Source organism: Pituophis catenifer, unplaced genomic scaffold (genome assembly GCF_029215685.1).
Source record: "Pituophis catenifer annectens isolate HBS135680 unplaced genomic scaffold, rPitCat1.0.hap2 SCAF_1, whole genome shotgun sequence".
Taxonomy (NCBI): Eukaryota; Metazoa; Chordata; class Lepidosauria; order Squamata; family Colubridae; genus Pituophis; species Pituophis catenifer.
In genome coordinates, this window is record NW_027256881.1 from 222,468,145 (window position 1) to 222,490,911 (window position 22,767).

The 22,767-nt window shown below is 38.2% G+C and overlaps 1 protein-coding gene across 1 annotated transcript in view; it reads left to right on the top strand.

The window, feature by feature from the left end:
• Positions 1-753: 753 nt before the first annotated feature.
• Positions 754-22,767, top strand: part of ITGB5 (integrin subunit beta 5) — a 65,534-nt gene continuing 43,520 nt past the window's right edge. Inside the window, exons 1-6 of the mRNA XM_070957077.1 lie at positions 754-832; positions 7,466-7,715; positions 13,346-13,514; positions 16,783-16,944; positions 19,106-19,201; positions 19,734-19,823. Coding sequence (XP_070813178.1) covers positions 799-832; positions 7,466-7,715; positions 13,346-13,514; positions 16,783-16,944; positions 19,106-19,201; positions 19,734-19,823 — 801 coding nt within the window. The 5' untranslated portion in view covers positions 754-798. The remainder of the gene's footprint in view (positions 833-7,465; positions 7,716-13,345; positions 13,515-16,782; positions 16,945-19,105; positions 19,202-19,733; positions 19,824-22,767) is intronic.

The following is a 22,767-nucleotide window of genomic DNA, read 5'->3' on the forward strand; positions in this document are numbered from 1 at the left end:
ATTTCACAGAATATGACTCTGGGTAGTCCACAATGAAAACACATCATTAAAAACTATTTTTTTTTAAAAAAAAAAGTGTTCTAGATAGTGGGTGAAAATTGTCCAGTATGGTGGGATCCATCAATGTTTTTTTAATAAGAGGGCGAACCAACGCTTCCTTAAGGAACAGACGAATAACCCCTTAAAACAAGGAGAAATTCACCACTAGGTCCAGAATCCACTTATATGAGCAGCTTTAGCTAAGGGACATGGATTTATAGAGCAGGTGTCCAAGCTCATAGTCTTAAGCATTAGCTCAGTTATTGGAACATATATTGAATTCCACATTTTGTGACTTCTCAAGAAAACAAACAAAAGTAAATTTAGACTTTACTTTTGTAAACAGGGAATATGTTGAAAAGTTTCTTGAGATGATCCCTTTGTAAAACAATCACACTGAAATATGCAAGAAAGAAACTACTTCTTTTTTTTTTTTTTTTTTTTTAATTTGATTTATATGCCGCCCTTCTCCGGAGACTCAGGGCGGCTTACAATGTGCTCAGCAATTCTTTGCTAACTCTGCTTTGCATTAGGATAGTCCTTGGGCAAACTGATGTATGTTTTCTCCATTCTTCTCTTCTCTTACAGGAATTTGGCAACAAAAAATCCATCACTTCAAGGTGTGACTTCATTGAGAATCTCATCGCCAATGGTTGTGCAGGGCATTTTGAGAGTACAAAAAGCAGTGTTAATATAGTAAAAAACCTTCCACTAAGCAGTAAGAGCTCTAGTGGGACTAATCCTGATGTGATCCAAATAATGCCTCAAAAGATCTCACTGAATTTGCGGCCTGGTGAGTGTTACCGAGTATTTCTCATCCTTTAGTTTATTTTAGACTAGGAGTTAATGTTCAGCAACATCTGGAAGGCCAGGTTCTCCACTCTTTTCATGGGGGAAGAATTTTGGACAGTTTGGCATTAAGGGAGCAAGTTCTACCTTGTGTGTGTTCCTCATTCTTCTTCTATTTACATAGTCTAGTGCTGGTATTCAGCAAGCACAGTTTGTGTTTTAATTCTGAAGCTTGCACTGAAGGATTCTTACTCAGGATCCACTTGGTGCCCCATAACTGTGAGATACTGCAAAATGGCCACAAATACAGCCATGTTGCTGAATGCCCAAAGTTTGGTCGTGTGACTGTGGGGCATCTATCTGACCATCAGAACTTCAAATCTGGGTCATAAGTAGTCCCAAGGTGGGTCCATCATAACTTTGAATGATTGCTAAATGACCAGTCATAAGTTGAATACCTGTACTGGCTTTCCAATCATTATGGAGTAAATTGATAATATTTGCCTAGCTAAAAAGATGTGATCCAAGTTAGGCCAACTAAGCTAAGTTTTTTGTAAGCCATTGTAAAGACGTAGTTTGTGTAAAGATGGATAAATTTCTTCACTCCTGGCTTATTTTCTGGCAGACCACCAGTAGACCTCATACAAATCATTTTAATAAATAACTAAATAAATGAATAGACTATGGTGAGACAACTGTTTTACAGTGTTATTAAACTTGCTTTTTGAACTTTGAATATGTGAGATCAAGATTTGAAGAAACCTACAGTTCATAACTCACTCACTTCCAGAAATTGTGGATTCTCACCCTCCAATCATGAGAAATATCTCCCCCTTCCCTGTACTGCTCCAAACAACAGAAGTGTTTTGATTATTTTGCCATTATGAATCTTGAAGTTCTGATCTAGAAACTAGAGATCTCCCTGTTATTAGTTGCCTGCCAAGATGGAAATTAGAATACAAAAGTTGGAGATTTTACTGTGGAATTAATTTTCAGAAAAGAGACCTTGGTTGATTTTTCAACACTGGCCTACAGATATTTGGCCTTTCATTTTCATAGTTTCTCAAAAGCACTTTGTAATGTAGCGAAAGGTCAAATTAAAATTTGAATTCATTGAACAGTTTTGTACAGAATGCTTGTGTTGTAGAACAATTCAATCAAACGAGAGGCAGAATGAATGTTTTTCTGCCTTGCGTTCCTCTCTTTCTGCAAATAAGCATGTCATAAGGGGTGAGCCATTTGTTATTTTTTCTAGTTCATACGATGCCCCTCATTGTGTATCTATTAACAGGGTTAAACCAAGCTTAGCATAAACCCACAAAGCCCTTTGAGGTTTTTTTCCCCTTTCTCACTACAAGTATAAATGCCTTGGATTTTTACATCAATACAGTAATTTTATATCAGGCTTTAAAAAGCTTTCTGGGCAGTGGTAGGCAATTTTTATCTTTCACTGTGATTTCTCCTGCATTTATTCATAGCACTATTAATAAAGATAGTGTTTTAACCCTTTCAACTCCAACACTATCAAGGGTGGGCAACCTGAAGGCCTCCAGATATTGTTGGATTGTAACCCCCCATCAGCCTTCACTACTAGACAGGCTGTCCAGAGTCAAGGGGAGCTTACTTTTCCACGAAATCTGGAAGGACATCTTTTATCCATCTTTGCAATAGATGGGGAAAAAAAAATAAAGGTAGTCATCAACTTGCAACCATTCATTTAGTGATTGTTCAAAATTACAATGGCACTGAATAATGTAACTTATGACTGCTTTTCACACTTAAGACTATTGCAACATCTTCATGATCCTGTGGTCAAAATTCAGACACTTGGCAACTGGCATGTATTTATGACGGTTGCAGTGTCTCAGGCAGGGGTGGGTTATACTTACCTTTACTACTCGTTCGCGCGTCTGTGCTTGCTTTGCTTGTGCGCGTGCTCGCTCTTCTGTGCAAGCGCAGAAGCATTTTGATGATGTCGGGGTCGGCGGGTGGAGCTTCCCGCCGGTTTTACTACCGGTTCTATAGAACCAGTGCCAACTGGGGGCAACCCACCACTGGTCCCAGGTTCATCTGATCACCTTCTGACAAGCAAAATCAACTGCCAATTTCACTCAACAGCCATGTTTCTAATTTAAATAACTGCAGTGATTCACTTAACAACTGTGGCAAGAAAGGTCGTAAAATGCGGCAAAACTCACTTAATAACTGTCTTGCTTGGCAACAGAAATTCTGGGCTCAATTGTGGTCGTAAGTCAAGTAGCTGTAAACTGCTTGGAGTGATTTTGTTTCGTGCGTAACATGCTTATACATTTATACCAAACTGAATCAGAAACTCACAGAACAGCAATAACTTCCCCAAGGTTTTAGCTGAGGTGTTTTTTTTTACAGCCATTTAGTCAATAAACCTGTTAAATTAGAGGTGAGTAGTTTTTGTCACCTCTAAGTCTCACTTGTCTAAATCTGTACATTCAAGAACTACACTTCCAAGTTATGGTTACATGATTTTCAAAAGTTATAAGTTGTTATGATCAGTTATTTTTCCCTTTTTACCATCTGAATAAGGGTGCTCCTAAAGTGGATGTGACAACAAAGGGGTTCATAATAAGGCTAAATTATTCAAGATAAATTTAAACCCATATTTTATAGCTCTCTATTAATAGGGATTCACATTTGATTCACAGTAAATTCACACAATTGGAATCAGCCTCTGCGTGATGCATGCTGATTTTCCTGGGGAATACATTTGCGAAGACAAAATAATTGTCCAACGGGAACAAACTCACGGGTGCCGAATGGGAGAAAACAGCTTTTTGTTCAGCTGAACTCCCTGTCACATCAATCATTTCTGCTTCCTGAATCTTTAGGCAGCAAGTGAAATTCTTACACGGGCAGAATTAGAGGATTATGTTCCTAGCAGACAACCCAACGAAATCAAAATAGCTTTGAAAGCAGAAGTCACTAAATGTGGAATTTAGAGTAAGTATAGCTACAGTACAGAAACACTTCACATTCTGTGCCTGCCTAATTTGTTGGTTGTGCTATTGAGAAACCTTGATCAAACCTTGCATTGGCTTTCAGTTGTAGGGAAAACTAAGGGCATTCATAAAGAACCATTACTTCAAGCCTAAAGTAACCCCCATTTTCCCTGACCTTGTAACCTTCTTCTGTGCTGTTCTCTCCCTCCTTTTCTTGACCTTCTTTATCTGTTCCTTCCATGAATGTTTCACCCATATCTTTCATTTAGTCCCTTTCCTTCTGTTTCCCCCTTCCCTTTCAAACCCTGTCTGTAGAGCCCTAGTTGGCCTACAGACTAGACTAACAATTCAACAATTATTTTAAAATTAAACATTTTGTGATCTTTTTCTCTTTCTTTCCCATTGTCACCTTCCTTCCAGTGTCACAATTAACTGGAAATACGTATGCATGGAAGAAACACTTCGTATCCTGTTGTCTTAACTGTGCACAGTATAACTGAAATATTTCTGTCATTTTGAATCTTATTTACAAAAGCTTTGCATACTTTTAAGGAGAGAACAGTTCTGCTAGAGCTATCAGGGATGGCTTTATAGTTATGGAATTGGTTTTCCTGTTTTGTTTGCTTTATTTTGTTTTTGTCTGGGGAGGCCTTGAAACTCCATAACCATTTATAGATGGAAAATTCTGGAAAAAAATGTCATCCCAAGTACATGAAAGCTCTTTGTCCTGGTTTCTGAACAGAAGGAGGATTACAACTCTAAACACCATAATCTCAGAGCTACACGCTTGGGTTGCGCAGCTGTTACTTAGACAAAATTATTTTTACTGTTGCATCTTTATTCCTGGGCTTTATGATACAAGCTGCAGTAGGATGGAATTGAGGTTTCCAGGCCAAGTTCCTGTTTAGAAACAGCTCTTAATATAAGTCATATTTTACAAAGCCAGCAGGATATGTATTGCAGTGTAAGGATTTTGACTTCCTCCTTACTATTCTGAATTTTTTTCTCCCCCAGGAATAGGTGACTAATTAGGCTGTGGGTGTGAATTGTTTGCCCTTGAAACTGCTTTTGATTTAGGAGGAGTTCATAGTGTTCTTTGGGGCAAGGCAAGGGGCAATCTTGGCCTTTCAATGGCATCCTGGGATAATATTATCAGGGCTGGATATTAATTCAGATTTAAAGTAAGTTTCGTGGTCAGTGTCTCTGCAATTTTTTCCCCATTTGATTATATTAAAATTTGCAATTCAGCAGCAAATTAATGTCTTAGGGAGTTGTCTGCTGTTTTAAATCCCAGGCTGTATTTTTGCATTAAAGTTTTACTTGTGGAGCCAACTGTGGTCTTTAACAGGACGAATACATATTGTTAGGCTGATATAATTCCCCATCTCCCTGTTTGAACCTTTGGACAAGGCCATTGGGCTGGTAGTGCAAAGCAAACTTCAGATATCCTCAGTTATTTTCCTGACAGTTAGAACAATTAATCAGTGGAACAACTTGCCTCCAGAAGTTGTAAATGCTCCAACACTGGAAGTTTTTAAGAAGAAATTAGATAATCATTTGTCTGAAGTGGCGTAGGGTTTCCTGCCTAAGCAGGGGGTTGGACTAGAAGACCTCCAAGCTCCTTTCCAAATCTGTTATTCTATTTTATTTGCCTTCCTGGTCCATAACACCCATCAGTTGGAGCAGCCCTATTGTGTTTATATAATATCACACTTCTAACCAGAGCATACAAAACATTTGCTAGACCAATACTCTAATACAACTCATCTGTCTGGAACACGCACTGCATATCGGACATTAATAAAATTGAACGTGTCCAGAAACATTTCACAAGAGGAGTTCTCCACTCCTCTGCTTGTAACAAAATACCTTATGCCACCAAACTTGAAATTCTGGGCCTAGAAAACTTAGAACTACGCCGTCTTCGGTATGACCTAAGCGTAGCTCATAAAATTATCTGCTACAATGTCCTACCTGTCAATGACTACTTCAGCTTCAACCACAACAATACACAAGCACACAATAGATACAAACTTAAAGTGAACCGCCCCAAACTTGATTGCAGAAAATATGACTTCAGCAACAGAGTGGTCAATGCCTGGAATACACTACCTGACTCTGTGGTTTCATCCCAAAACCCCAAAAATTTTAACCTAAGACTGTCTACTGTTGATCTCACCCCATTCCTAAAAGGTCTAAGGGGTGTGCATAAGAGCACCAGTGTGCCTACCGTCCAGGGGTTCTACTTACTACCGGTTTACTACCGGTTTGCAACAGGATCACGCTTCTGCGCATGCGCAGATCACTGATGACAACATCCAGGGCGGTGGGCAGGGCTTCCCGCCAGTTTTACTACCGGTTCTTGCGAACTGGTCTGAACCGGGGGCAACCCACCACTGTTACCGTCCCTGTCCTAATGTTTTCTCTATTTGTGACTGTTTTATGTATTCAATTCATGCTTATACTTATATATATCACCTAATATGTTCTTGACAAATAAATAAAATAAAAAATAAATAATCTGTGCCCTACATCTCCACACAGAGAGTTTGAACATTTGTCAGAAAGAGGCCTTTGTGTGTATCTTCATCCAATCAGTGATAGCAAAGGAGTAGAGGCTTCTGTGTGAACACATCTTCTTCCCGCAGAGGTTGGTGCTCTGCATATAAATGTGTAGGAGACTGGCTGCATTTAACATGCCAGCATTCTAGAGGATTGTCACCGCTTCCTTAATCTGTGTGAATTTAGATAAGAATTGCTGCCTAGGTCTACCACAGCCCAGCTGTAGAGGTTTTCGGCAAAAAAATGCCTGAGGAATGCCTTCTGCTTTCATTCTTTATTCTCACTTTCCCACCATTTGAAAGCTGCCATTTTGGCAGCCTTAACTGAAGGAATGACTGACATGCGAGTCATATAAAAGAAAGAATGCGGTCTAGATTTTGCCCATGTGTCCGTGTTGCAACAGGAAACTTTGTGCAGAAGTGTTCATATTTTAGCCAGGTCACTGTGGCTATTTCTGGCGATGGGGAAGCTAAGAGGATGTTTTAGGGCCGTGATGGCGAACCTATTGCACACGCACCACAGGTGGCACTTGGAGCCATCTCTGTGGGTACGTGAGCCAATGCTTAGATCTGCTCCACTGTGCATGTGCCTCCCCCTGGCCAGCTGATTTTCGGTTCTCTGCCGGGAGACGTGCATGCATGCATGGGTGGGGTGGGGGTGTGTGTGGCACCCCCCATTCCCCATTTTTGATTCCAGGAGGCTTCAGGGAGGCCTTCTAGCACAAATACAGGGCATGAGGAGGTGCAGTGCGCCCCTGTACCCTCTGTTTTGGTGCTAGCAGGCCTCCCTGAAGCCTCCTGGGACCAAAAACGGGGCGTGGGGTGTGTGATGCGCCCCCCTGCGGCCCAATTTTGGTTTCAGGAGGCTTCAGGGAGGCCTGCTAGCACAAAAACTGGGCCGGGGGGGTTGTGCATGGATGCGCGGGGAGAGGCCTGCGGGGGGAGCATTGCATCTTGGGTGTTGGCGTGCGTGCGGCGTGCGTGCTGTCAGTACCTGAGGGAAAAAAGTTTCACCATCACTGTTTTAGGGGCTGCGCCAAACCGAGGCCAAAATAAAACCTTTTTGCTTATTAACTTGACAATGATCTGCTGCCTCCACAGGTGACCCAGCCTCTTTCCACGTGCAGGTTCGACAGGTGGAGGATTATCCCGTAGATCTGTACTATCTGATGGATCTCTCCCTCTCCATGAAGGATGATCTGGACACCATTCGGAACTTGGGAACTAAGCTGGCTGAAGAAATGGGAAAGCTCACCAGCAATTTTCGGCTTGGTTTTGGGTCTTTTGTAGACAAGAACATTTCTCCCTTCTCCTACACGGCCCCAAGATACCAGAATAACCCCTGCACTGGGTAAGCAACAGCCTTGTGGTTGTTTACACAAGAAATGCCAAATATATGTATTACATTGACCAACAGCTGGTCAATTTTGTTCATTAGTTTTCAGAATTATTTCCAAGTAAGCATAACACATAAATATTTGTGGTAATTCTAGGAATTTTTTCCCCTGTTCAGAATATTGATACTGGCATTAATATTGTTTTTCTTTCCTGGACTGATCTCACTTTTTAAAATTACAGTAATGTAAATAAATGTTGGGGAGTAGAAATCAGATTCATAGTGTTCTTAAAAATATTATTTTGCTGTGTTCTTATATAGATCAATTGTGGAGGAAAGAATGGATCTTTGGAATCTGGTCAGTTAAATATTTCTAATGAGATCGTTTGCTTGAAATCTGGAAAAGAAAATAACTCTAAAAACTGCCTAGGATGCTAACAGCAATCTATATTTTTGATTTACAACCATTCATTTAGTGACCATTCAAAGTTACAACAGCACTGAAAAAAGTGACTTATGACTGTTTTTCACATGTTTGACTATTGCAGCATCCCTATGGTCACATGATCAAAATTCAGCCACTTGGCAACTGGCATGTATTTATGACAGTTGTAGTATCCTGGGGTCATGTGATCACATTTTGCAACTCTCTGACATGCAAAGTCAATGGAGAAGCCAGATTCACTTAACTGTGTTACTAACTTAACAACTGCAGTGATTCACTCAACAAATGTAACATGAAAGGTCATAAAATGGGGCAAAACTTACTGAACAACTGTCTTGCTTAGCAATGGAAATTTTGGACTCAATTGTGGATGTAAGTTGAAGACTGTGTAACACATCTCCTAGGTCCTTTGATCCGTGAATATTCTAATATTAGTGGGACAGCAGGCAAAGCTGTTGATATGAAAGGGAGATTACTATAAGGATATAGTGATATGTACAGAAGTATGAAGGCTATTGCTTAACGCTTGTAAGCTGCCCTGAGTCTCCAGAGAAGGGCGGCATATAAATAAATAAATAAAAAAAAAGGATATTCAAAATTGGTCACATCCTTCATGCTGCTGTCATTTATCTTGCTTTTGCATAACAGAATTATGCCTCATGTCTCTACCAGTACCTTATGTACCCCATTATTGTCTTTGATGAAGATTTACAGATGTTGACCACACCCGTAGGTGGAAGTGTACCTCCCAAGTCCCTTGGGAGTTGGGCGGCATAGAAATATGATTAATTAAATTAAATTAAATTATAGATATGTCCATAGTACTTTACTTTTGCTGTTAATTGCTTAATGTCTATTCATTTATTTTGCAAACCTATCATTTATCTACTCCACATCCAAAACTGGATTTCTACAGCAATGTTGGTTCTGAAGAAGGTAATATTTGAGAGGAAAAAGGCAAATAACCCTGAACTCATCAACTTAAACTGAGAAATGGGTTCACTAAGATGTCTGTATGTCTTTTTAATGTAAGCTTTAAAATTCTCTCTCTCTCTCTTTAAAGATTCATTATATCTCTCTTTAAAGATTCTTATACCATCAGCAAGAAATAGCTGCTTTCAGGATCTGTAGGCAGTTAAGAAAATAATTTCTCAGTCCTGCGATATAAGCTTTGTATATTTAAAAGGATTTAGACTTAAGAAAGCATATTTAAAACTTCAACCCTAGTTGTAGGCCCATGGATCAGTTCTGCTGCATTTTTGAAGCATTCACTTGCCAGGGACTCTTGCTATTATAACAAAGAGGTTTTATCCACTTTTAAATAAGGTTGGGCATAAGGGACACTGCCTCATTGCTGAAATTAAATGGGCAACAAATGAATACTTGGCTCTAGATATGAAGATTTTTGCATGGAAGGTTGCTTTGTGTCACTCAAATCAGTAGTTATTAAGTACTGCTCATCCTCTTTGAACACTGATGCGCACAGCTATAGAGGAAATCAGATTCTATCATTTCTTCGACTCAGTATCGTTGAAGAGCAATACAATATGCCTGTTTGTTTTCCTCGCTCTTAAGGAATCTTCTGTCAAATCTGAAATAAATTCCGAAACAGTAGGAGAACATCATAAAATTTTAGGGGCTGAAAGAGATTTCTAAGATGATCTGCTCTGAGATTAAAAATAACAAACCTTTGCATTTTAATATTTATTTATTTGCTTATTTCCTTTGTATTTCATTCTCAAAGGCTTTGGGCAGCTAACAATCAAGACCCTCATAAAACAAAAAGTCAAATAACAATCCCACCCATTAAACAAACAGAATTGACAACATCAAAATAATAAATAGAAATTATGTGCCTCCCAGATTCTAACCTTCTCTCATCCTTGGCAACTTGGAGATGTGTGGACTTCAACTCCCAGAATTCCCCAGCCATCTGGCTGGGGAATTCTGGGAGTTGAACTCCACATATGGACTTATGTGTAAGAGGTATATGTAAGAGGTCTTACATATTAGAAACCAGTTTACAGGGAAGTAAATTCCTAAACAAAGTTGAGCCAGTTCTATTTAGAACAATGCTTCTATTACTATGATGTAATGCAATTATTTGAAGATACACCAGAGCAGCAGAACTTTTCTGTCTGAGACACTCCAAGATCTTCCTTCTTAGGCTTCTACAAAAATCAGATTTTCATTTGGCCAAGTTAAATTTAAAACTTCCTTCTGGAATAGTTTAGTTTGCAAATTGAGAGTTCAAGAAGAGCCAACCTGGGATCAGACCAAGACTTATCTGTTTCTGGTTCTACAGTGGCTAGCCAGCTCTTTAAAAAAAAAGCCAGAAAGCCATGAATTCATCAAAACAGCACGCAAAATATTTCTTTGAACATCTTGTTTTGGCGAAACTACTTCAGTAACAATAGCACCCTTAGCAGTTTGTAGGAGATCACAATTAATCCTGGTGTTTTGACTGAGGCCCTCTGTCATAATTCAAGGCATGACTGGCCCTACCAGTGGATGACCCTTGCCTTAAGTAGCAGATATTGAGCGTTGTGAAACAGGAGAAAATTATTCCTCCTTGTTCTTGTATTTTGTTGCCTGGGAAGTGTTCTGTCTCTTGTTCTGAAATGCCTCCCATAGTTTTATGTATCACTTTCTACCTCTGTTTTGATAGGCGCAAAGAAAGATTGCTTGCTTTATCTGGAGTTTTAAATGTCTTGGGTTAGACCAGGGGGTATCAAACTCAAGGCCTGCAGCCTGGATTTGGGCCACAGTATGCTTAGATCTGGCCCGCGGGGCCACTCTGGAAATAGCAAAGGATCAGCCCTCTGTGCCTCTGCCTCCTGCAACCCTCTGCCAGCGAAAACAGAGCTCGGGGGAGCCGCATGTGGACCAAAACAAACTAAAAACAAAACAAAAGGAGAAATGTTTCCCCTTTTGCATTTGAGCTTGCAAGAAGGGACAGGAAAGGAGAAAGGAAAAGAGGAAAGACAAAGAAAAAGAAGGGAAGATGGGAAGAGAGCAAGGAAGGAAAGAGGGGAAGGAAGAAGAAAGGAGAATGAAGAGGGAAGGAAAAAGAAGGGAGGGAGGGAGGGAAGGAAGGAGATTATAATTAGAGTAAGGGAGGGTCTGAGGGAAGTCCTGCCTTAGCACTTGGCCACCACAGGAGCCCCCAACATGAGAGACATCAAGCTGGCCATGCCCACCCTGGCCACACACACCCTGAGGTCAAAAACAACCCTCAAGAAATCGAGTTTGACACCCCTGGGTTAGACTAAGAGGAAGAAAAGATTCAATATTTTGTGGCATCTCTTAGGATGCATCACGAAAGGGTGATACTCAAGCAATGTTTTAAAAGACTGTGACTCTGATGTTTATCCCGTAACAGTTTTGTGTATGCTTGAATGGGTGTGGACTGGCTTCTGGCATGCTTTGAAGAGCAAGTCACTATTTCCTTATGGTGGAATCTTGCTTAACTGGCTGAATCAGCACCTTCATATTATATTATTAGCACAGCACTCAAACAGGTTTTGTATTGCTTAGAGTTGCCAGCTTTTTTTATGCAGATTCTGTGCTAAGATTCAGAATTACAGTCTTGTGGAACATCTGAGAACTCCTGTGCCTACTTGTAAGAGAAAGGAAGATTAATGCAAAATATTTTTTTACGGTGTAAAACTGATGATGCACGACAATTTTTTTTAAAACCATCATTATTTTTCCGTTTTGCTTTTCAAATGGAGAACTAAGTTCACTGAAATTACTATTAGTAAACCGCAGCATTTTTCAAATTGTAAAGCTTTATGTAAAAGGATGATGACTCAAACATTGCTTACTGTCATGATCCAGCTAATGATCCTGAACCTTGTTTTTGTTTTTTTTTTTAAATTTTTTATTTATTTCTTTGTATAAATACTTTATACAAAGTATTTATTCACATACAGATCGCGACGGGAGCTTTACACAATATAAGGAAAGTTGGAATCTTGTTAGCAAGATACATTATGAGCATACACAAAAACCAAGCTATTTTCATTGGGTATATTGCATTCATGTAGAGGCTGGGGACAGTAATTTATATAAGATTACAAAAGACAAGTTCATTCACTGAAATGGTGCATTAATCTCCTATTTAGGTTGAAGTTTCTGTCCCAAGTAATTATTTAATTCAATTGTCTATCACACGATTCCTCATATAGCATTAGAAGCTGTTAAATTCCTAAGCTAAGTTTTTAATATCTATTATATACTTTATTCATTAAACATGAAACTCAGTCAACTGAACATTTAAAAATGCACCACAAATACCATTGACTGGTGTTAATGGTTGATACAAGTTGCTGCCAGCATCCTAGGTATCAACCAAGTACCTTCTTAAGATGCACGACATTCCGAGTAGCGCAGTTTTTTGCAGTTCCGTTGGTGTTATTGCAGGAAGCTGCAGTTTGTTGATGTATTTTATAAAATTCTTGGACATGGTACCAAATGCCCCGATGACAATGGGTATCGCTGTTACATGTTTCATCCATAATTGCGTATTATTGTTGTTGTTGTTGTTAATATAGTTCCCTTGCCAGCTTGGAGAATCTGAGATATTTCATCCCTCAACTCTGTCAGAATCCATCTATATCCACAAGTGAGGCAGGAGGTTTGGGAACATACACAATCAAATGACCACAGCTCCATCCTCTGATGAAGACAGGAAAAGTGTGGTTCTTTTAAAAATAAAGGACAGTGTTCTCATTCTCTGCAGCTGCCTCTAGCTAAACTAGACTTCTTCAAAAAGCTGCAGGAGGTTGAGATGAACAAAATAGAGAAACTTTTCTTTTGTAAAATTATTATTTTGGTAGGAATGGGTAACCAGTCTAGCCATGAAATGGTGTTAAAATTTCTTTCTTTTCTACATGTTGCTAGCTCTGTCTGATTGTTTTTCAGTTTTGGAGAATATTGTGTCATTTCAGTGTTCTATTTTCATGGGTTATTTTATCTTTAGAAACTTCCTCATGTACTGAAGTCCTCATCCATCCATAATGTTGAACAATTCTTTAAAAAGATTCTGTTCCCCATGAGTCAGAATCTGTTATTTTTTAAAAGAGTAAGATATATCTACATTTCTGTTTTTCAGCAGCTTTGATGAGGGATGTATGAGATGTTATGATGTTTTTGTACTAATATCAAAAACAATGTATATTCTTTCTTTCTTTTTTAGATATAAGTTGTTCCCAAATTGTGTCCCATCCTTTGGGTTCCGCCATCTTTTACCCCTCACGGATGAAATAGATAGATTTAATGAAGAAGTTCAGAAACAGAAAGTTTCCCGCAACAGAGATGCTCCGGAGGGTGGCTTAGATGCAATCTTGCAAGCTGCTGTGTGCGAAGTAAGTAATTTGGGCCTCTGTGGGAATAATAATTGAAAGCAATTTTGCATGGCATGCTGATTGCCAGCACTATTAACAGTGGAAAATGATACATGGACATGGTTTTGTTTTAAAAATTGGTGCAAGAATTCTTATTATACTGTAAGTACATCTTACTAAGGAACAGATGCACTAGGTTGCTTTTCCATGTCATTTTAGTTGTACAGTATGAGGAAACATCTTTTTTCCTCTGTATTGCTGGTTTCCCTTCTTAATATCCCTCTGTATTTGAAATACAATTGTTTTTACCCATCCCATCTTGCAGTAGGGACATGCTCCAAGTGCTGCCAGCTAAGGAATAATGGCTGGCAGGGCCTGAAAGAAGGAATTTTTCTGCCATGGCACCCACTTTATGGAAGATAATTCCATCTGAGATTAGGGTGGATCCAACCATACTGGCCTTTAGTAAAGCCCTAAAAATTTGGTTTGGGGCTTGGGGCGCTAGGAGTGTGATACAAACCATGTCTTAGCTTTGTCATTTATGAAGCTCTGCTCCTACATTTTTATTTTTTATCTCATACTAGCTGATGACCCAGCGCTGCCCAGGTATGTTTTCATCCTAATCCCCCCCACCTCCTGCGCTTGTGTGCATGACCCCCTTGGGGTATTTTTTTCCAGAGAGTAAGTCATCTGTGTACCAAGTTTGGTTGAAATTGCTCGAGGCATTCCAGAGTTATGCTGGAACACACACATACAGGCACATGCACACACCCACACCCTGAGGGGTGTTAGGGGTATGTTACCCCCACAGTATTTTTTTCCAGAGAGTAAGTCAACTGTGTTCCAAATTTGGTTGAAATTGCTTGAGCTGTTCCAGAGTTATGCTGGAACACACACACACACACACACACACACACACACACACACACACACCAGAGGTATGTTACCCCCACAGTATTTGTTTCCAGAGAGGAAATCATCTGTGTACCAAGTTTGGTTGAAATTGCTCGAGCCATTCCAGAGTTATGCTGGATCATATATATATACATACATAGATCCTTTTTATAAATATAGATTAAGATTATGAATTCTGTTCTTTTTATCTATTCCATTGTATGCTGTCTAGAGTCACTTATGTGAGTTGCGCAACTACATCAATCAATAGCAATAGCATTAGCAATAGCACTTAGACTTATATACTGCTTTAAAGTGCTTTACAGCCCTCTCTAAGCGGTTTTACAGAGTCAGCATATTGCCCCCAACAATTTGGGTCCTCATTTTACCCACCTCAGAAGGTTGGAAAGCTGAGTCAACCTGAGCCTGGTGAGATTTGAACTGCCAAATTGCAGGCAGCCGGCAGTCAGCAGAAATAACCTGCAGTACTGCACTCTAACCACTGCAACACCACAGCTCATCAATCAAATGAATAAATGAAAGAAAAGCAAAATGCACCGGGTACCAGTTATTCTTTGTGCCTCTTTCTTCAAACAGTGGTTGCGTTTTGCACAAAGGTTTTGATAAAATGGGCATTCTTTTTGCCTTTGCATTTTGCTGAGCTATGTAGCAATGGGACTTAATTGTGAAGGACCTGTTGGGTGTCTTTGACTGTGCTTTTGTTTCTACTGCCTGCTCTCCCTTCATGTTTTTTTTTTTAAAAACTTCTGCACTGACAAAAACAGAGTCTGCTTCTGAAATGCTCAGGAACAGTTGTCTCTTGTTAGCTGGCTCGGCAGAGATTCCTTGGCTGGCAAAATGACCGTTAGGATTTAAACTGCTGCTTGTGAAATCAAATGATAATATATCTATCACTTTCTTGGAAATGATTCTTTTAGGAGAAACTAAAGACTAAACTGTGTTTTCGCACTTTCTACTAATAATATTTTTCATGCCTCTTTTTGATATTCTCTTCATATTTTATCGCTCTCCAGAAAATTGCCAAGTATAGATATAAAATACTCAGTTTTTGTTCCAGAGCTGGGTGGGATCAGTAATAGTTTAACATCTACTGCGGTTTCAGTCTGCGAGTGGCCAATGAAAATATAGGCTGAGCATTTATTTCCCGTATGTTCAGCCCATATTAACTTCAAAATAAACATTTTGGCTCTGAATCAACAGCCCTCTTTAAAAATGCTGGCCAATAGTTATCCCAGACTGTTTTGTTCTATTCCAGAGTAGGAACCTTGGTTCACCGATTGTTGCTGAACTACAGTTCCCAGCCTCTTTTATTTCTCCCCATCTTAGCTGAAGTGCTGAGAGGTGTAGCTTAACAACATTTGGAGAGACATTATTCTCTATCCTGGGTTAACACAATACTGTTGGCTAATTCTTGCACACCATGTTTCACTTTTTTTCTGTCAGTCTCACATCCATTGTGGCATTTTGTTTGATGAACATTCTGTAGTTTATTTAGAAGAGACATTTGGCTGTTTAAAAAAAATGCTGGGCTCTACTAATACAGGATAAAAATCCCACCATGGATTATTCCCACTGTGCAGGCATTGGGCATGCTGCTCTGATCATGTCTAAGACAGGGGTTCCAAACTTGGCAGCTTTAGGACTTGTGGACTTCAACTCTCAGAATTCCTCATTTTGGCTGGGGTATTCTGGGAGTTGAAGTCCACAAGTCTTAAAGTTGCTAAGTTGGGAGACCATGGTGTAAGAGAAAAAGAAGACCATTCACGATTTCACTGAATTGAACTGTTGAAATATAGTCTACCTCTTTTGTAGCAATGCTATGCTGGGCATCATTAGATTGAGCTATTGGTCCTTTCAAAAGTGTTTCAAAATTACCATAATTTTGAATTTACCATACTTTTTGGAGTGTAAGACGCACTCCCCCCCCCAAAGAGGGTGGAAATGTTGGTGCATCTTATACACCGAATACAGCCATTTTTGGCCTCCCAAAACCCTGCCCCGCATGTCCCATTTTTGCCAAAAACAGGCCTAGTTTTCACAAAAACAGGATGCGCAGAGGGTTTGGGAGGCCTGCAGAGTGCTCCTGATGGCTGGGGAGGGCAAAAACTTTTTTTTTTCTTGTTTTCTTCTTCGAAATCCTGGTGCATCTTATACTCCAGTGTGTCTTATAGTCTGAAAAATACGGTACTGGTTTGGTACTATCCCTTTTTATTTCAGTGCAGATTTTCTCATTGCACAATTTAAAGACTTCGGTATATAATCTATTTGATCTCGCTGTGGAGGAGGAGGGGGTTCTCTAGTTACATTCCCTTTTCTGCTCAGGTTTTTAAAGAGTGTGACAGAACTTCTATTTCTTACCTTGACTTTCATGCAGAAAGAGATTGGGTGGCGGAAGGAGGCTTCGCACTTGCTGGTCTTCACTACTGACGATGTCCCACACATCGCACTGGATGGAAAGCTGGGTGGTTTGGTGCAACCACATGATGGGCTGTGTCACTTGAATGAGGCCAATGAATACACAGCATCCAATCAGCTGGTGAGAATGCACAGCTGGATATTCTTTCTTTTCTCCTTTTACTAAGATGTTTCAGAATTGCGGTTTACTTCTGTATGCATTTGTCCATTGCTGAGCTTGGACACATATTCAAGACCCAAAATATGTTTCCGTCTACCTAGTTATACTCTCTAAAATGTAGTGCTGTTTTTAAAAAAAAATGGGTAAGAAAATTGTCTTGGATTGCTATTTTAAATATCTGAATTTCACAAAAACTCTTCAGTCCTTATGGACATAATAGAAATGCACGGTGCACGCTGGATTCCTGTATTTCCTACAATACTATTTTTCCCTCCGGTGTTGGAAAGGATATTATGATACTCTGAATAATGCTTATTATTTTATGATTAATGCAAATTAATATGCCTGCTTTAGATGCAAAATCACATTTCTAATCTTGACTGATCTCAGAAAAGCTAAGTGAAGTTAAGGCCGCTCAGGGCTTGGATGAAAGACTACTAGGAGATCCATGGTTATAATTAGACCAATGTTTCTCAGTCTCAGCAATATTAGGATGTGTGGACTTGAATTCCCAGAATTCCCCAGCCAGCAGTGTGGGTAAATCTGGCTAGTTACCCAAAATCAAGCTTAATTGAGGGATTTTGATTTCTAAATTAACACGGTTTAATTATGCATTAGTTTATATCAGCCTCAGTTATCTCAAATCCTGATGATATAAATATTCTCATTGACAACTTAGTAATAATAATATCAAAGGACAAATAGCTCCCGATGAAACATCAACAGAGAGTGCTTCAGCTTTCCGAATGAAACACTGCTTTGTTTTCCATAACCGTGGCCTTCTTTCTATAGGCCAAGCAAAATGCCAACTCAAACTTATTTTTTGGCCCTTTAATGAGCCTGTAATGTGCCCCTCCTTCCCTGCTGAAAAGCTTTTCTGACTGGTTGTCTTATGACAGCCGCCCGGAGCGCTTGAACAGAACCATCCTTTGTTTCCCAAGTAAACAAAACAAATATACATCTTGGTTGACCATTGCTGTAATTAATATACTAGCCTGGAAATGCAATGAAAAGCTGGTGCCCAAAATGTATGGCAGTCCAGGCTTAGGAGAACATCAGTTTGCTTTCCGAAGAAAGGTAGGGATAAACTTCTCTGAAAAATTGTTAGGGAAACGTCAGCATGTAGAGAATGATAGTTATTTAGCGGTTGATCTCTCCCTAAAGAGCTATATTCTTATGTACACTGAAATGCTTTTGTCCTCCACAATGTGGAACACCTTCTACCAACTTGGGTTTATATGTCCCCATCTGAATAAAGATGGCCTAGCTTTAATGGTCTATGCCCGAATACCATGTTTTATAGATTCTGCTAACATTCCTACAATTCTATGTAAATCTGCTTTTAGAAGAAAATTCGGCTTGGGAATTTTTGTTAATAAAAAATTAGGCAGCAAGACTAGATTATCAAGAACAGTGATTATCATGTCATTGTTCATTGCCAAATGCAGTTCAAAGTATGGTGTTACTGTAATATATAAACTCTTTCCTCATTTAGCACCACAATACTTGGAATGTCTGTTCCCAAATATTCCAGCCAAACTCTTGCATGTTGCAGTTCGTTCGTTCATTCATTCATTCATTCATTCATTCATTCATTCATTCATTCATTTCCATGGTTTATTACTATTATTTTTTATAAACAACTCAAGGTGGGGAACATACCTAATGCTTCTTCTTCCTCCTATTTTCTCCACAACAACCCCTTGAGGTGAGTTAGGCTGAAAGGGAGTGACTGGCCCAATATTGTAAGCACAAATTACGATATCCTATCGACTTTGACAGGTGATAAATAGAAGTATATTTGTAACCTATTCCAACAGTCCTATGAAGTCCCATAATTTCACAGGTGATGATGGATCCTTTTCTTTGCTGATAGAAGAGAACATATTTTGTTCTCACATTCATAGTTGAGTTCAGGCATTTGGCAAATGATTACAGAATAATTCCACAACCGAAAAGAATTCTTGATTGCATACCGCGGAAGACTTTTCAATTCTATTCATAAGTAAATCTCATTCAGTTCAATGTAATAAAGATAATCTACAGATTTGTGGGCTAAAAGCTGCATAATAAATAATGTTACATTATCATAATCTTACTTTCCTTTCCTTTCCCCTTTTAGGATTATCCTTCACTTGCACTTCTTGGAGAAAAATTAGCTGAGAACAACATTCATGTAATTTTTGCAGTGACCAAAAATCACTATATGCTTTATAAGGTAAATGCTAAATCAATCAATGACTTGTTTAGAACATTTGTCAAAGTGCCAGAATTTTTTTTCTTGAAAGTGTGAAAAGGCTAGTTTATGAGAGGAATAGCAGCTTTGAATTAAAAAGCATTTGAGATGCTTTTTGGATTTTGTTATGATTGGATTTTACAATCAGAAATTTAACTGCTTGTATAGCGCCTTCTTTTCCTATTTGACTCTTTTATTAATTTCAGTCTGAAGCTTTCCTTCAAAGAACTTAAGTTTTCTAAAGCAAATGGACAAATATTGATCACAATAGCACCAAAAATAGCTTTGGATTTAATCCTGTATAACTCAATCTGCTATTACTTAATTATATTACATGAAAATTAATGTCTGCAAAGTAATTTCTCAGTGGCATTATTCCCTTTTATTACCCATTCTTCTCATCACAATTAACATGAAAAAGACTGAAAGAACTATTAAAATGGATGAACTTTTGAGCACTTGGAGGTTTTTTTGGTTCAGATTTCAATTTTCTTATATGCTCTGTTTTAAAAAGAATCTCACGGCCCTAATTCCTGGAACAACAGTAGAGATTTTGTATCAAGACTCCCGAAATATCATCCAGCTTATAATCAAAGCCTACAATGTAAGTTTCAAACTTTTTAATTCAACTGTAAATGATCAATGTAACACATACTTAAAAAGATTATACTTCATTTTTTACCATTTGTGTACTCTTCATTTGATTTATTTTTCTAACTTGATTTGTGGGATTAAACTTGAGTGTGTGTGTGTGTGTGTGTGTGACATCACATATTGCTTTTGAGAGAGAGTGGAGTTAATCAGCCTTCTGCATAGGTTATATGATATATTTCTTTTATTTGTTCTTGTCAATTACACACTTCATGGGATTCTTTTAATCTCCTGTTTTTTTAGATTCAGTCTTCCAAACCTGATAGTATTTTCTCATCATAATTCAAGTCATTAGTATTGGAATATAGCCAGTGGTAGATTTTTTTTCCTGAACAAAATTCTAGAAAACTCTTATGCATTTTCTCTTGCGTATCTTTTCTCTTAAATTCTCAGTTGAAATATTACCAGGCTTCAAGTTATATTAGAGTATACAGTTGCCCAGTATTCACATATAAAATCATTTATGGCTACCCAGATCCCAAAGATCCAAGTGAGATGTTTATATTATTTAAAATATAGAATCATAAATATCCCAAGTGAAATATTAAAGAATTTAAACATAAATAAATTATTGAGCTCTATTTTTTTTCTTTGATTTTTGCCTGGTGCTTGCTTAGAATACTGACTAAATGTGTTCTAGTATCATTTTATATCATTGTACATAGACTCTAGACTTTTTGAAATGGCTTTCATTGCCATGAGAGTCAAAAGACCTGGCATTTTTGTAAATTAGCCCATGGGAGTTACCTTAGTTCAATAATTGTGACCCTATATATACCTTCCAATTTCGTCCAACTAAAGGTTACAAACAAACGGACATGAAAGTTTTTGTGGAATATAGAACTTAGATTCATTCAAAGCAGGATGGATTTGATTTAAATCATGATTTAAATCACTGGTAAAAAGAGTTGATTTAAATCAATTCGATTTAAATCATAATTTTTAAAGAGCAATTGTCATCTCTGCTACTCCTTTGACCCGCTGTTGACTCACCGATAGTCCCAGTGTTGCCTTGTGTTACATAACTAAGCTCCATTTCATGCTGAATAAACTAAATTATTTATGTATCTTAAATAGAAAACTATCTTACGATAGATTTTTACCCCAAAAGTTTTTTATTAAAATAAATTCAATAAAAATCAAAAAAATCTGATTTAAATAAAAAAATCCGATTTAAATAAAAAAAAATCCGATTTAAATCAAAAAAATCCAATTTTTTTGATTTTTTAAAAAAATCATTGATTTTTATCCACCCTGATTCAAAGTCTGTAATCTAATGACCACATATACATCACAAAGCAATCTATGCTTTTAGTAAACTTCCATGCTACATAACAACATACTGTGAGGCTGTAGTTGGCACCAGACTGGGTTTTTAAATTCTCAACTTGTTAAGAGATACCAACCAGGTTATCTCTGTGTTTGCCTTCCTTTAAGTATATGTGTATGCAATAATTACTGGAAGGTTCCCACAATTCTACCTTGATTAGTTTAATTATATTTATTGTAAAAGTCCAATTTGGCATAAACTGGTTTGGGTGCCAATCATAACCACAAACAGCAGTTTTCAACCAGGTAGAAATTAATCTGAAAATGTTATTATGACAATTTTTTGAATTAGCAGCTAGGTTCTAATAATGAAGAAAGACTAAAGAATTTGAGAATGTCATCCAGATGGTAAGAGACATCGACAGTCTCTAGACAACAAGAGACTATGAAAAAAAACAAACCACTTATAATTCCTACTACTACTGATTCTCTCTATTTTGTATGCAATTCCTCTAAACAGACCATTTGTTTCTTCATACTTCACACATTCTTCATTAACTTGGAGTTGCTCATTCTTGGCTGTGCCCCCCATTCAGTTTTCCTAAGAAAATATTAGTGTATCTCTTTGCTGTTCAACAAAACAATTCCCAGTTCATTCGATAATTCAAAGTTTTTATGATTTCGTCCAGCCTTTCATTTGTTTAAGAGATAGTTAAGGTTGGGCCTTCTCAAACCTTGTGTGTTCTTAACATTGTGTGGTGCTGCTAAATCAACTATTTGAATAGTTTACTTTGGAAGGACTAAAATCAGAAAACAGTGATGACAAATAACACTATTCCTTTTGTGGTGGTAATAGCTTGTACCTGTTCCATTAATTGTGTTTATCACAGTCATGATGCTTTGAATATTTTTTTAAAAAAATTGATGATAGGGGTACCATTTTATGACATTAGGGAGTGCTGAATATATATTGGAATAACCTACTACAGTAGCAGTGGTAATTGCATAGTGAGGTTTGAATTTTTACTGCCTGCTCATTGCTTGTTCTGTTTTGGAATGCTTTCTCTATATTGTTTTAAGACAGATAAGTGTTATGCCAGAAAGTTTATTACTTCCTTTCCATTCATGAATGCCAGAATAGCAGTACTGAGTTTTCATACAGTTAACATCTAAAGCTCTGCAGCTGTTATGGCTTGGGAAGTGAAAGTTATCTCATCTTGATAGAGTAACAGCAGTAACAGCAATAAGATCAACATATGTATTATAGATAATGACCAATAAAGAAAGTAACATTTTCAGTCCAATAGAATTAGAATATGGTTCCCAGATCTAAATGGCTAATGTCCCAGAATAATTCCGTGGTGTTGGGAAGCTCCAAGCCAGGCAGGGAAGAGGGGTCAAGCAGGGAACTAGCCTTGAATCCTTGCATAGGTGCTTTAGTCATACTTTATTGTACATCGCTCAGAGTCCTCATTAAGGGAGATGGGCAATTCAGAAATGGGAAACAAACACACAAATGAATGCCTGGCAGCCATTCCTCCTGGAACTTTATCTCTTCCTAATAGAAGGCAAGCAGTCTGAGGTGATTTTTATACTGTAGGTACAATACAGTAGTCAACTTGAACCTT